At 38.7% G+C, this 14,963-nt stretch overlaps 1 protein-coding gene across 3 annotated transcripts in view; it reads left to right on the forward strand.

Annotated features, from left to right (window-relative positions):
* Positions 1-14,963, forward strand: part of WWC3 (WWC family member 3) — a 146,657-nt gene that overhangs the window by 70,068 nt on the left and 61,626 nt on the right. For all 3 annotated transcript variants that reach the window (XM_067553011.1, XM_067553012.1, XM_067553014.1), the window contains 2 exons: positions 8,509-8,638; positions 13,143-13,292. In XM_067553011.1, the coding sequence (XP_067409112.1) occupies positions 8,509-8,638; positions 13,143-13,292 (280 nt within the window). The remainder of the gene's footprint in view (positions 1-8,508; positions 8,639-13,142; positions 13,293-14,963) is intronic.

A 14,963-nucleotide genomic window follows, 5' to 3' on the forward strand; every position in this document is an offset into this window, starting at 1 on the left:
GTGGATCCGTTGAAGTACTAGCGGATGCCCCGGGTGGATCGGTTCTCTGGTTGCAACTCGCTTCATAGGGTGAAATATGGGTCTCTTCACCCTCATTCTGGTAAGCGCCTGGATTCCTGATTTGTACTCCTAGCAGCCTGGATGTCGTAACAATAGCTTAAGATCTGTAACTCTCATAGCTTGAGTGCTGCATGAATAAACTGCTGTATGGGCACTTCCTTGTCTGTCTGTCTCTTCCTAAGCACTGAGATCTAAAAATACAAACCATCTGCCTCAGCGGAGCACACAGGCCTATCGTTGCTTACAGACAGCTCCCCAACCTGAAGCAAATACTCAACAGCAACTGTACACCATACAAGAACAACACTAACCCAGGAACCTATGCCTGCAACAACCCTGTTGCCAACTCTACCCGCACATCGACTCTAGTGACACCATCACAGGTCCTAACTGCATCAGCCACACCATCAGGAGCTCATTCACCTGCACATCTACTAATGTAATATATGCCATCGTGTGTCAGCAATGCCCCTCTGCCATGTACATTGGCCAAACCAGGCTGTCACTTTGCAAAAGAATAAATGGACACAAATGAGACATAAAAAATGGTAACATTCATAAGTCAGTAGCAGAGTACTTCAATCTCCCAGGACACTCTGTAGCTGACTTGAAAGTTGCCATACTTCAACAAAAAAACTTCAAAACCAGACTTCAACGAGAAACTGCAGAGCTGGAACTCATATGCAAACTTGACACAATCAGACTGGGTCAAATAGGGACTTCATTACAAGAAGTAATTTTCACTGTTCACACATTCTCACCGTCTAATCAACGGTTGTGAATAGGCCTCATCTAGCCTAACTGAATGGACTTTGTTAGCACTTGCCCTCCCCATTGTTATGTTTCTTATCCTTGGATGTGTGTGTGTGTGTGTGTGTGTGTGTGTGTGTGTGTGTGTGTGTGTGTGTGTGTGTGTGTGTGATATATATATATATACACACACCTCCTATCTGTGGTTTCTACTTCATGCATCTCATGAAGTGGGTTGCAGCCCATGAAAGCTTATGCCCACAGAAATTTGTTAGTCTTTAAGCTGCTACAGGATTCTCGTTGATCTTGCCAGCTTGCTTCTCTTAGGTGCAGACAGCTAGCTGCTAGCTCTGACTTCCTGCCTTTAGAACTGTGCTCAGCTGAGCAAGGGACCAGATTTTTGCATTGAAGAGAGGGACATGCAGTAGCTAGTTAGCCACTGAGCAACAGGAAAGACGTCTTCATACTCTTTGGAGAGCAAAAATAGTCAGCAGGGGTAGATGTCCCAAATTATGAAGAGAGGGTATGGGTATGTGGAGAGAAATCAGGGCAGTATTGTTTTCAGGGTATGATATTTTAAATCAGCCAGTGGTGTGGAAACTAGTGGAATGCTTCATGTCCACTCTGGTGAGTTTGGGAGGATTTCTGTTTCCTTTTTTTCTCACATTGTATAAAGAAAATAACCTGCTCAGAGGTTACACAAATATGTCCTCCAGCTGGGGGTCTGGCAGCTCCTGGGCTCCTGCTGATTTGGAGAATTGCTGCCAGCTCTGTAGTGGAGCAGAAGAGAAGAGAAAAAAGTATAGCAACACCAGGGGGGGAGTGTGGAGAAGAGAAGAAAGGAAGGAGAAAAGCAGTGGGGAAGGAAATGGGAAAGGCTGAGTGTGAAGGATCTGGGAGGGAAAAAGCAAGGGGAATAGTGGAGGGAAAATGAGATAAACTGGTAAAGAATGAAAATATGGCAGAGAACACTTAGAACCTAAGAGCTGGGGGTTTCACAGAGGGGCAGAAACTGGAAGAAATAGTCAGAGAAAAGTAGGAATGCTCTCTGAGAAAGCTAGTGGGAATTAAAAATAGAATAAAAATGTTTAAATCACCAAAATGCATAAAAAAGAAAAAATTTGAAAATGGAGGAAGAATAGACAGAAACGAGGGAAAAGGAAAAGTTTTTTTTACAGAGCCTAACACAAAAGGGCACAATCTTGTGGCCTGTAAGTGTTACTAAATTATAAATGGTACATAGTAAAGAATTTAACTGATAGATGAGCCGTAGCAGTGACAACAAGTAGTTAGGGTGGGATTTTCAAAAGTGCCCAGCATTGGTCTAACTCTGCTTCCATTGAAGTCAATCCCATTGATTTAATGGGAGCAGAATTAGGACAGTGGTGAGCATTTTTGAAAATCCTACCCTTAATTCCCAAATGAGGACTCATAAAATGGAATTTTCTTAGGAACATAATGACTTTTTTAAAAAAATCATTCCATTTTCAAACCGTATTTTCACTCCCATGTTCTCAAAAAATTGGCCTGTTAGGTAGAAAGCTCTCTGACTTAGGCTCATCCCAATGTGCCTATTTATTTACTGAAGGATTTTTGATTTATCAGAATGTATGAGTCTTGTTGAGTGAGGGCCATGTGAAAAATGTATACTTGTGAGGAAGAAAAATGCCAACTGAAGAAAAAAGGCAAAAAAATGTTTGTGCTCACATAACTATTTAGTTAATTTTAAGATTTAAAATGTGCTATGGACCTAATGCTCAATGGAGACAAAGGTCTTTGAAATATTTGAAGAAATATGGAGAAAAATTAAGTTAGGATCACACAAATTACTATAAAGGATCAGAATTATGGTCCACACAGCCCAAAATCTTCTCTCTGACTGTGGTCAATACCAGGCGTTTTACAAAAAGGTGAAACAAACTCCATAATGGACAATAATGTCATAATTTACTCAAGGGAGAAGTTTATTTCTGTCTCCTGTTATTTAGTGATTTGATTGTCTTGATGAGAACAGTTTGTGCCTTAAACGTTTTTTTATCGTATCTAAGGATACTGTGAATGTTTTTACTATTCATATAACTATCTAGTCATTATTTGAGTCCTGCTACTTTTTTTTAATAAATGGAAATATCTTCTTAGCTATGTTGTCTTCAAAGCTAGCAATGAGTTGCACTATGAGTTTGGAAGAATATTAATTAATAATAATTTTGTGTATTCCTTAGAACAGTGTTTCCCAAATAGTTGGTCCTGAGCCACTGGTGTGTCCCGGGAAGGGACTAGGTAGGTCATCTGTCACCTCCTCAGTCAGTCCCTGCCCCATGTGTGCCCCAGAAGCCCTAACCCCTACCCTTGACTTATCATAGAATCATAAAAGATTTGAGTTGGAAGGGATCTCAGGAGGTCATCTAGTCCAACCCCCTGCTCAAAGCAGAACCAACCCCAGCTAAATCATCCCCTCTAGGGCTTTGTCAAGCCAGGCCTTAAAAACCTCTAAAGATAGAGATTCTACCACCTCCCTAGGTGACCCGTTCCAGTGCTTCACCACCCTCGTAGTGAAAAAGATTTTCTTAATATCCAACCTAGACCTCCCTCACTGCAACCATTGCTCCTTGTTCTGCCTGCCACCACTGAGAACAGACTAGCCCTATCTTCTTTGGAACCTCCCCTTCAGGTAGTTAAAGGCTGCCATCATATCCCCCCTCACTCTTCTCTTCTGCAGACTAAATAAACTCAGTTCCTTGAGCTTCTTGTCCACTGTAACCCCTAGGTCCTTTTCTGAAGAACTGCTGCCTACCCAGTCGGTCCCCGGTCTGTAGCACTGCAAAGGATTTTTCCATCTTAAGTGTAGGACTCTGCACTTGTCCTTGTTGAACCTCATCAGATTTCTTTTGGCCTAGTCCTTCAATTTGTCTAGGTCACTCTGTATCCTATTGCTACCGACCACTATATCTCCCAATCCTCCCCAGCTTAGTATCATCCGCATTCTTGCCGAGAGTGCAATCCACCCTATCCTCCAGATCATTAATGAACAAAGCCAGCCCCAGGACCGAACCCTGGGGCACTCCTCTTGATACTGGCTGCCAGCTAGACATTGAGCTATTGATCACTACCTGTTGAGCCCGATGATCTAGCCAGCTTTCTATAAGGTATATCACATACACCGCTTTCCCCAAGTGCACAAGCCAGTCATCTCATCATAGAAGGCAATCAGGTTGGTAAGATATGACTTGCCCATGGTGAATCCATGCTGACTGTTCTTGATCACCTTCCTCTCCAGCAAGTGCTTCAAAATGGATTCCTTGAGGACCTGCTGTATGATTTTTTCCAGGGACTGAGGAGAGGCTGACTGGCAATCAACCTCTCAAGGCCCATCTGGACCAAAGCACTTCCAATGGATGGTTGGTAGGTCCCTGGTGGGTTTCCTTAGTAAAAAGTTTAGAACCCACTACCTTAGAATTCTAGGTTAGCTTGGACTGACTGTATGACTGTCAGTTTATGACTGTTTGCAGTATAATCTGTTATGACCCTTTATCTGAGAAAATAAAAATTCACTTGTCAGCCTCCAAACTGCCCCGTCCCTCCAAAAAAAAAAAAAAAAATCTCTAAGAGCATAAATTAGTAGATACTTACCTGTAGAAAAATCCATTTGACGTTAAATAACTTTCTTTTCTCTAGATACCTTCTTTTAGATGTCAGGCAGTGTAGCTAGCAGGAAGGTAGAAGAGGACCTTCTGGCCTATATTGCTGGGGTTGAATCTAAGTGCCTGATATTAATGTGACCTTGGGTTAAAGCCGAGTACTTTCTGTATCATGTGAAATTCTTAGTGAGTTATGGTCACTTTTTCTACTGTGGTTTGGTCTAATCTTGTCCAAATCTTAAACCAGTGCTGCCATCTCCTAGCATTCAAAAATCATGAGTCAGGCCCAAAAGAATCATGAGATTTTAAAAAGTAACACCTTTAGGTCCCCTCTGGTATTTGAAATTTCAGGGTTCACGTTTCCCAACTTCTTCTATGCAACCAGAAGGTTAGTTACATGATTCCGTGAGTTGTTTGTCAGTAAAGTGAAATATTGCAAGACTCTCAATAAAATCCCCAGAATTAGCACCATTGCTATACTCATTGATGGCTTATTTACAGGGTAATAGGTTTCCTTTCTTTTAATTAATTTATTTTTTATTTAAGATAAGACGACTTCATTGCAAATGGAGTTTCACCCAGTTTAGTTTCTGGAAAGAGAGTGGTGGTTGAACAAGCCATATGAATGGGCAAGAGGCTTGTCTCTTCAGGCTACGTTTTAAAATTATTCTTGTACATTAATATATTCAGTGTTGTATTTTAATATTTTCAGTGTACTCGGAAAATTGTAGTTTTTATTGTCATCTCCCTCCTTCCATATTGCAGTTCAACAGCCTCTCTCCTTCAATAAACTTTAAGTTTCTGCTAGTCAGTACTGAGTAGCTCAAGATTGTTTCAGGGTTCTGCTAGCTTGGAGTAGCTTAATGACATCTTGCTAGGTAGGACATACAAATGTTTACTTTTCTAATTGACGTTGTACAGCTAGTTGTCCTCATTTTGTTGTGCTGTCGCACTGTCTGGAGTGGCTCACGACCGTGAGTGCCTACCTCAGGGCAGACTGTCAAAAGCAGGGAGAGACCCCAAACTGGTGGTATGTTCTATAATTAGATTTCACCAACCCAGTAACAAATGTGAACTCTCAAAGTGCTACAATAGTCTCATAATGGAGTCACAGACAGTCCCCTTAGACAATCCAGTCTATCTTGCCACCCAGGCGAGCTGGGCTATGTGATAAACAGTCACTTACATCAAAAAATCACAAAATATTCAGGTTGTACCTGTCCCAAGAGACTGGTCACTCACCCAGGTTGATTTGCATCCCACATCTCATACCAAAGACAATGCTGGTAGCCAATTCTTTAGTAAGCTAACTAAAGGTTTATTAGCTAAGAAAAAGAAATGAGGGGAGTTCAGAAGTTAAAGCAGGAAAAATATAAATATAAATAAAGCAGGAAAAATATATGTACAGGTAACTTCAAAAGATAGCAGAAATGTAGTAATCTGTCAGTTTCCCAAAGTCTTTTAGGGCTACTCAGCATAACTCTGAGGATCTCCATCTTCTCATCCAGTCCAGAGATGAAGAATTCTTTTTTGTGTCCATATTTATAGCTTCTTCTCACAGAAACCAAGCTGACAGCAACAGTTCCCACACAGACCCCTTCTTCATGGGACAATGCACTTAACCAAGTCTTTGATCCTTGATCTTGCTCAGTGGATCATTTGCATTTAATGAACAGGATTTAACAACTTATAAGAAACCATCATTTGCATTACACAAGATTTCTTTCTTGTTTGATGGGTTACTTAGTTACAGAAATATATACAATGCAAATGGTTGCTGTTACATTCTAACATGATGTATGGTTGAAGGAGAACAATATGTGCAGCATCCTGCAAACATTTTATAAAACATTAAAGCACATTCTTAACTTAATATCTAATATTTATTTTGATGATAACACAGAGATAAGCAAGACTGGTATCCAACTATGCACATGTAAGTGTTCAGTGAGGCCTTGGCATGAGCTGACACCTGGTCTGCCAGCATCACGGTGGCTGTAAATCTTCTGTTTGTGTTTGTTATCTTTTATCATTCTGCTGGAATATGAAAGATAATTTTCTGCGGTATGCTTGTCCCCTGTCATAAAAACTTGTTTGCACTTTGATATTTTTGTCATCATTTGCCTTTCTTCTAAGCCACACATCCTTATCCTTTGTTTTTATGTTTACCTTAATACTCTTGCGGGTCTCACAATATTCTTGTCAGTATTGTCAGCATATTTTTGAGCTTTTAGAATCCATAGTATTATGGATTGTAAAGAAAATGCAGTTTAGTTTGTATTGTAAAGTAAATGCAGTTTGTGAGTATTCTTACTTTGTATTACTGAATCTTTGTATGGAATAATATACCTGCTGACAGTTTAACCTTCTTCTGACCAATGTCATCTGCCCAAGAAGATTTCCTTTATTAGCTGTGGCATATATCCCTTAAAAGTACTCGTACTACCTCCCCCCGACACACACTTTCTTTTACACTACTGTAGGCACAGAAGTTGAGATTTTCAGAGGTGACTAAGAGTTTAGCTGCACGTTTCCTATTAACTTCAGTGGGTGGCTGGCTAAATCCCCTAGTCAGTTTGGAAATCCTAGCCCAAGTACTTATTCTAGAAAGATCTGTAGGGATTCTGGTCTTATTTTTAATAGGTGTTACCAAGGAAAGTTGTGAGGATGATATAATGGGAGAGGGTTTGTAGGTGTTGATCTGTCAATGATTACTGATAACCAGTTACATTAATCCGCTTAACTGTTGACAGAGTGATTTAATGGTTGAGCAGCAGAACCCATTAGAGATATCTGGACCTGTACTAGGTCTGTCAGTCCATTGAGATGGACTGCTTATTAACAGATATTCCTCCTGAAAGAAGCTGATCTTAATCTGGAGGAAGAAGTGATTTTGACTATGATAAAGATGTTACCTTCACACTCCCACCTCAAAGACAAGATCCAGAGTGTGTCCTGGTATGAATTGAGTTGGAAATTTTCTGGGACAGTCCTATGATTTCAAGCTGGCCATGAGATCCCATGTTGCCATGAACATTGAAATCCAGTAGCAAGAATATGCCTTGATTATTTCTGGTTTAGGCTTGTTATCAGTCAGAACTTCTTGACAATACAACCTGAAACTTTACAAATGTCTCTCAAGGAAAACAGTGAAAGTCCCATCGCTAGAGACTTTTGAAACAAGACTGAGCAAAGGCCTAGGAAGTATGCTGTAAAGAGTAAGGATGGTGATAAATTGGACAGAGTTCAGAGATGAGCCATGAGAAAGATTAAAGCATTATAAAACATGCCTTATAGTGGTAGACTCAAGGAGAAGGTTAAGGGCTGACTCGATCTCAGGCTAGAATTACTGACATGGGGAACAATATTTGCAGACAAAGGTCTAACAAGATTCAGTGGCTGTGAAAGTTAGACAAATTCATACTGGAAATAAGGGTAAATTTTTAACAGTGAGGGCAATAAACTATTGGAACCATTTACCAATGGTTGTGGTGGATTTTCTATCACTGACGATTTTAAAATCAAGATTGGATATTTCTTTATAAGATATGCTCTAGGTCAAAAGGAATTATTTTGTGGAAGTTCTATGGCTCATTTTATTCAGGATGTCAGACTAGATGATCACAATAGTCCCTTTTGGTCTGGGAATCTATGAATCAATGCTACATTGGCAGGGAATTGGAGCAGCTTATGCTAATGGATCTATTTCAACTTTACCACCTGTGATATGATTTTGTAAGTTAATTTTATTTTTATTACATAAAATTGCCTTTTGAGTGTGTGTTTATGTTGCATGAACCGTGAACCCTTATTCAGGAGGTCAAAAACAGGAAACTTGTCAGTTCTGAGGAAGCTGAGGTGGGCCAACTGCATTGCCTTATCAGTTTCCTGGTTTATAGTCAGATAACTTTTTAGAATGTTCTAAATATTGGGTGTTTGTTAATTCAAAGTAAATATACCATTTTATGGAAATGGAGTGGCATATTAGCAGGCAATACTTTCTTTAGGAGTCTTTGCATAATTAGTTAACTTTTAAATTTGTCTGCATTTTTGCCAACAGGATTGATCGTAAAATGTCAAGTGCTCATACAAATTATAAACTGGATGAAGCCCAGGCCATAATGAATGAGCTCCGAACCATAAAGAAAGCTATTTGTATGGGTGAGAAAGAGAGGCAGGAACTCATGCAGGTAAGAAACTTTCTACTGGATAAATAGTCGCCCCCCCAAAAAAAAAATAGTTGCAGAAATAGTTGCTTCCCCTTGTCTCTGCTGTATTCCCTTGTTTATAGGTACATAGGATTAGCTATATTGAGTAAGACCAATGGTCCGATCTAGTCTGATTTTCTGACTATTGACCAGTACCAGAGGAGAGGTGCAAAACCCACATCCTGAACAATTTATGTAGTAATGCTTATCTGGAAAGTTTCTTCCTAAATCCCATCAGTTAGTGGTTGGCTTATGTCCTGAGCCTGAGAGTTCATATCTCGTATAACTAAATATTCTTCTTCTTCATATAAATGTCTCATCTTTATTTGAATCCATATAAATTCTTGACTTAAGTGATACCTTGAGTTCGACAGAGTAAATTGTGTTACATAAGAAAGTATTCTTTGATCAGTTTTACATTGCTTGTCTTTAATTTCATTTTATGTTCTCTTGTTGTTTGTATAATGAAACGGTAAAGAAGGGAATGTGCTAAATCACTTATTTTATTTACCGCTACCCTGTTTGCTTCTATCTTCCCTAACCTATGTAGTATTTATCTTATTAATTTCTCCTAATTGAGAAATCTGTCCAAGCCTCTAATAATAATTTTGTCCCACTTGATTGTTTCAGTTTGTGCTATGGCTAAGGCCATACTTGAATTGCAGGATGATCGTCCAAAAATTGCAGGTGAATAGTAATAAGGTCCATTATTACTTTTCTGAGATTTTCCACTGTCAGCCACCTGGGGCTGAGAGGGCAACCTGAGGCTGAGAGCTGGGGCTCCTGCCAATCGAAATGCAGTGGAAGCCCTAATATTGAGGGATCCCCAATTTTCGCAATATTGCAAATTAAAGTAGGGCCTTAGCCATAGCTAAATTCAGTGGTCCACTTTTGGGCTTCAGCAGCCAGCAGAGGAATACCAGTACTATGATGTACTAGTCCAGATAACTGGACTGCAATCTGATGAGATACGGTAAAGCCTCTTCCTCCCTATCATTAGACATTAATCTCTCCCCTTTCCTTGGCAGTCCATTTTTTTTAATAGCCTCAACTCCATACCATCGGTTTATATACCTTATTAAAAATCCTCAAAGAGCCTGTCGACTTGGAAAGATGACAAAGATAATTCTGTTAAACCAGCTCTGCTGTATGCAAAAGATAATATCTTGCCTGCTAACTTTTAGGAGCCTAGTAAATTAACATAGCCTTTCAAATGTATCTTTCATCTCTCTCTTCAGTAATTTCATAGTGTCTGCTAACTTTATTGATAAATTATTTGGGTAGCTTGTAATCTGCTTATATTATGTTTCCATAGTTTTAAAATTCTTCAGTCTCTGGAGCATTACCCAAAGGTCAGCTGGTGGACCACAAAATGTTGTCTAAATAGGCAGAACAGTGAAGTCACTATTAAAAGTTTCAGTGTTGGCAACTTTCAGCATATTTGGTATTTTGTACTGGCCAACTTTTAAAATGGTTTTCAGCCTTCCACATGCCATGGCTAGGAATGATTTGAATGATTAAAAAGGCAATTCTTCCTGGATTCTGTGATGCACATTTTGGGAAACTAACTAGCAATTTAAATACGTGTGTGAGAGATCTTGGATCAACTCAGCTACTGGGCTTGTAGCTTGTTTTAACCCTCCCATTAGACACTTTTTTTTTTTTTTTAATTTTCATGTCTTAGTCCAGCAATACAATCATCTGAAAGTCTTGAGAATTACACCTTTAAAGCAAACTTTAAGAGAAATAGCAGTGGCCCGAAAAGTAGTATTTTATGTAATTAGAAATCTAGAATCAAGGCAAATGTCAAGGACTGAAATGGGTCTCCCGGGAATTCTGCCTACAGAACAAATGAGAAATTTAGGATGAGATTGGTCCTTGGTTTTAGATCTGTATGACTGAAGAAAATTGAAGTTGTCACAATAGTGTATTTCTTCCAGTGCATTTTATGGTACAAAAGTCTTTAATATTCATTTGTTTCAAAATTAGTAGTTACATATTTTATCCAATTTTTGGCGTACTTTACAATCCTAATCCAATTTTAAGATTTAACAAAATAAAAATATTTAAACAACCAAAAAAGAAGAAAATTAAATAAGTTCCCAGCAGAGGTGATGTAAAACCTTTATTTGTTTTTTTTATTTATTTTTTCAGATAATTCTTATAAGCATATCAGTTATGCAAGCCAGTGTGAAGTCTGTTTAAAATTTGCCATATTACTCTTAAGTTTTAAAATTCCTGCTTAGCAGGAGAAGAAAAAAACTCCCTACAATAAACACATTTTGGAAAAAGCAGTGGTTGTGGGGGAGTTGTGAGTTTTATGTGTCAACACTTGGTAAACTATTTCAAAAAGAGGAAATAGAAAACTTCATAACTACCTCTTAATCTAAATCTGTAAAATGTAGGCAGTGGACCTAAAAATAGCAGAGGTGACTCAATCTTCTGTAGGTGCTGAGAAAACTCCGTCTGTTGTAGAAATATATATAATGATATAAATATAATGATAATTGGATCAGGATATGTGGGAGAGAAGTCTGAGGCAAGGAAGGAAGAGGTGGACTGATTTAAACTGGGTGCTTTGGTTAGAAATAATGCCACAGATGTGGTGTCATTGCTCCGAAAAGATGGGTCAATGTTTATAAAAGTTATGTGCATGGTTAGACTTCTGAGACCTGTTCTTCTCCCTTACCTCCAAAGTGTATAGTTGTATTGATTTTGCTGTTTGTTCCAGTGTGAAATTTCATGTTCAGTTTTAACATCCATCATTGACACCTGTGGGGGAGATTTTCTTTTTTTATTGGGTAGAGGGATGAAGTAGGAAATACTGAGGTGGAAGAATTGTTTCTGTCTAACATGAAGTTCAAGTCTCCAGCCCCAAAATTGTAACTGATAGCATGTGTATGTGGTATGGGGTTCCCAGGATAGAGCTAAGAGGAGATAAGTAATGGAGTGGCAGAAGTTTCAGGCAGAAGATCTCCATTGCCCTACACACAATCTCATGAAGAGAAGTGGCTTTGAGCAGGACAGTATAGATGAAAGTGGGACCAGATCATGGTGGTAGAGCCTGGGTGGGAATCGGAGGGCACCAGGCCCCTCTCCTATATTAGCTTTCAGGAAGGGCTTTTGTCTTTCTTCTATTGTTGTCCAATAGTAAGCAAGGGGGAAATACCAGTAGTACCACATTGTCAGCAGTTCTGTGTGAACTACAGTCTGAGAACCACTGAGCTATAGAAATACCTGTCCTTTTATTCTTAGTAATTGTGCTTGCCTAATAACTACAGGTTGTTGCAAATTGGCAATCCTCATAGGAACCTAAAATCAGCAAACTGTTTTTCACTGGCATTGAACCTCCTGTATTTTAGAATCAAATTAGTTCGTTGTTAGGGTAACGATCTTCTACCTGATGCTGGTCAGTATGGTCCTAGTAGGCTAATTTAAGTTTTGTTGAGATTTGTTAGTGTGACTTATCACCTCTTTTGGGATGTGTGGGAAAAGTTTATTTAAATATTTTGTTTAATTTAATTATGTTTAATGTTTAATTGTCAGTGGTCTCTTTCATGTATGACAGACTGTATGGTTTTTGTTTTAATTGTGGCAAAAGAAAAAATATTGTGAAAACATTTTGTTGCAGGAGAGAGGGAATATAATCAGAAGGTCAAATCATGAAATTGGCTATTTTTCTTGAAGAAAAACTCTGCTTAATGGGATCTTTAAAAAACCCCAAATCCTGTTGTCTAAGCTTGTATAAAATCATGATAATGGCTTTCTTCTTTTAATTAACATTTCATTTAATAAATTGAAAACTTGCCTAATATCTGGCTGTTGCCAGTTTGTACGAGTGTCTTACCTGCCCTTCTCCCTCTGTGCTGTTCTATGCCCTTACCTCACAGTCTGCCCAGTTCCACAGATTTCATAGTGTCACCCTTTCCTCAGTCTAAACTAAAAAACTTCTGTGGCTGCATGGGCCTTGGATTGTAGAATCCAGAGATGATATCAGCTAGGATGAAAATTGAAGCAATGGGAGATGTTTTTCAGGATAGGTGGGAGATCAGCAGTCACTGAGGGGTGTCATGTGTTTGAGGCAGGGGCAGGTAAGATGTGGCCCTTTCTGCTGCTTGTCCTGGAAGATGGCAGCTGCTGCATATAAAGTCAGAGCCATATGAAAACTGAAGCTTTCACGGATATTTCTTAACTAATATTTGTTGTTCTTGGATTTAAATTATATTAGTTTTAATATATATTTATCTGTACAATTATTGGTTTTTTTTTTAAATGAAGTTGTCCTTCAAAACAAGGTTCCCATGTCACAGAATGAAATTATGATAAATTTGATTTTCTTACAGGTAGCTTTTTTTTTTTTTTTTAAATATCCTGTCATATTTCAGTAATAAAAAAGTAGGGGGTAGAATAATTCTACTATTTTTTAAAAAATGGACAACCAAAATTAGATTATATTAAATCACGTTTCTTAATGTTCTTTTTTTAGAGCCTGGCTAAGCTAACAGATGGATTCAGGAATAGCTGTTGTATTACAGACTCTTTGCAAGGTTTCCAGCACAATTCTACTTCACTCAGTGATTCCTGTTTACCTCAACAACACTGTGATGCTTGTTCTCAAACTGACATCACTGGAGAGGTATGTGTTCCAATGTGAGATGTTTGCTGTGGAAAATAAGCTGCTTTTGTGTTACAGTCACATGGTTCGTTTTCCATTTTAATTCAGAGGTGTTTTGGCTCTGGTGGAATGGATTCTTAAAAAAAAAATACTGCTTTTCCCCGTTTAAAGGAATCCATTTTGGTTTAATAGTGTGCAAATAATGTTCATTAGTTACATGCTTTGTGTTTCTAATCCTCAAGCAGGCTATAAGGCCTCTGTGAAATGTGTTTACAGAAGAATCTGCTCCTCAGTTCCATCACTCTGGGCTGAAGTGATCACTTTCTTACTATCGCCATGACCTGTGGGCAGATGGCAAAAGAGACCCTGAATAATAGCTCCCCACAGGAGTATTCACAAGCCTCACAGTCTATGGTTTTGCCTTTTTATAGTGCCATTGTTTGTACCAAGCATTAAATTTTTACCGGTATTTACAGCCATGCTGGAGGGAAGAAAATTAAGGGCTGTAAGTGTCCAGTTTGATGTTTGCCTCAAGGACCTGTTACCCTCTGAGCTGTCATCTTTCTTTACCACAATGGTTTCCTCTCTTCTTATGGATTAAAAGATTCAAGATCCAAGTTGATCTCTCTTCCTTTCCTCCAAGGCAGAGGGAAATTTACAATTTAAATTAGGGATCTAATATTTTTTCTTAGTAAGAATCCACTTCCTTCTTCATCTGGTCTGTCATGCTTTCTCCATCATTTCCTTCATGCCCTTCTTTAATACACTTTCAAGAAAAGTATGAGTGTCGCATTTAAACAACCCAATTTGAATTACACTACCGTGTGTATACCTGTTAAAGCGGCTACCTTGCACTATTATTTTGATCATTTGAATTAGCTTTTCATGGGCAAAAAATAATCATCTGCTTCTTAGGAAAAGATTTGAAGTGGAGTTGTAAAAGCCCATTCACAATTAGATAGTATGAGAATTTGAATGTTATGTCAGATACAAAGCTTGTTACAATTCAAAAACTTCAGGTTAGCCAGCTTTTTTTTTTTAGTGGTGGTCTCCACACATTTTTCTTTGGTCCAATTTTCCTCTAGTCCCTTTCACCCATTCCTGTTTTTGGCTAGTTAAAATTCTTCAGTCAGTATTGACAGAGCAGGTGAGTAGAAAGGGAATTTTTTATAAATGCAAAGTGTGATTGTGGTCTGTGAAGAGTTTGAGGGAACTGAGCTGAGAAGTCAGTTGTTGAAACTGGTGGTGGATCAGATTGCAGAATCCTAATTCACCAAAAGGGGTAAGAGCCATGGTCTCCACTTCAGAATACACACTGAATACCATCCAACACAAATATATTTTGAAGACTGTATTTGTATTGTATAGATTGGTTAGAAAATATAAATGTATAACTGCATAGGAATAACTCTTACTCCTGAATTTTAAAAATATTTTGGAGTCAGGGAATTAATAGCAGCTGGTGGTTGTGAGTGGGGAAAGTGATGGATTGCATCACCTGTGCTTGAGAGTGCATAGAGTGGGAGAGGTAACTGACAAAGGACTAGAAGCTCAGTGATCTGGTCGGTATGGGGACACAGAGAAGCTATAGCTACAAGGCCATATGTGGCTGGCTGGGTAGAGGAACTAAAGCTGCATGTGATGGAGTATGTTGCCCAAGGAGGGGTTGCAGAAGAGAGCTGGCTTTGCTTA

The sequence above is a fragment of the Emydura macquarii genome, unplaced genomic scaffold, assembly GCF_026122565.2.
Source record: "Emydura macquarii macquarii isolate MOO-44397 ecotype Brisbane River unplaced genomic scaffold, CSIRO-AGI_Emac_v2 contig_1424, whole genome shotgun sequence".
NCBI lineage: Eukaryota > Metazoa > Chordata > Testudines > Chelidae > Emydura > Emydura macquarii.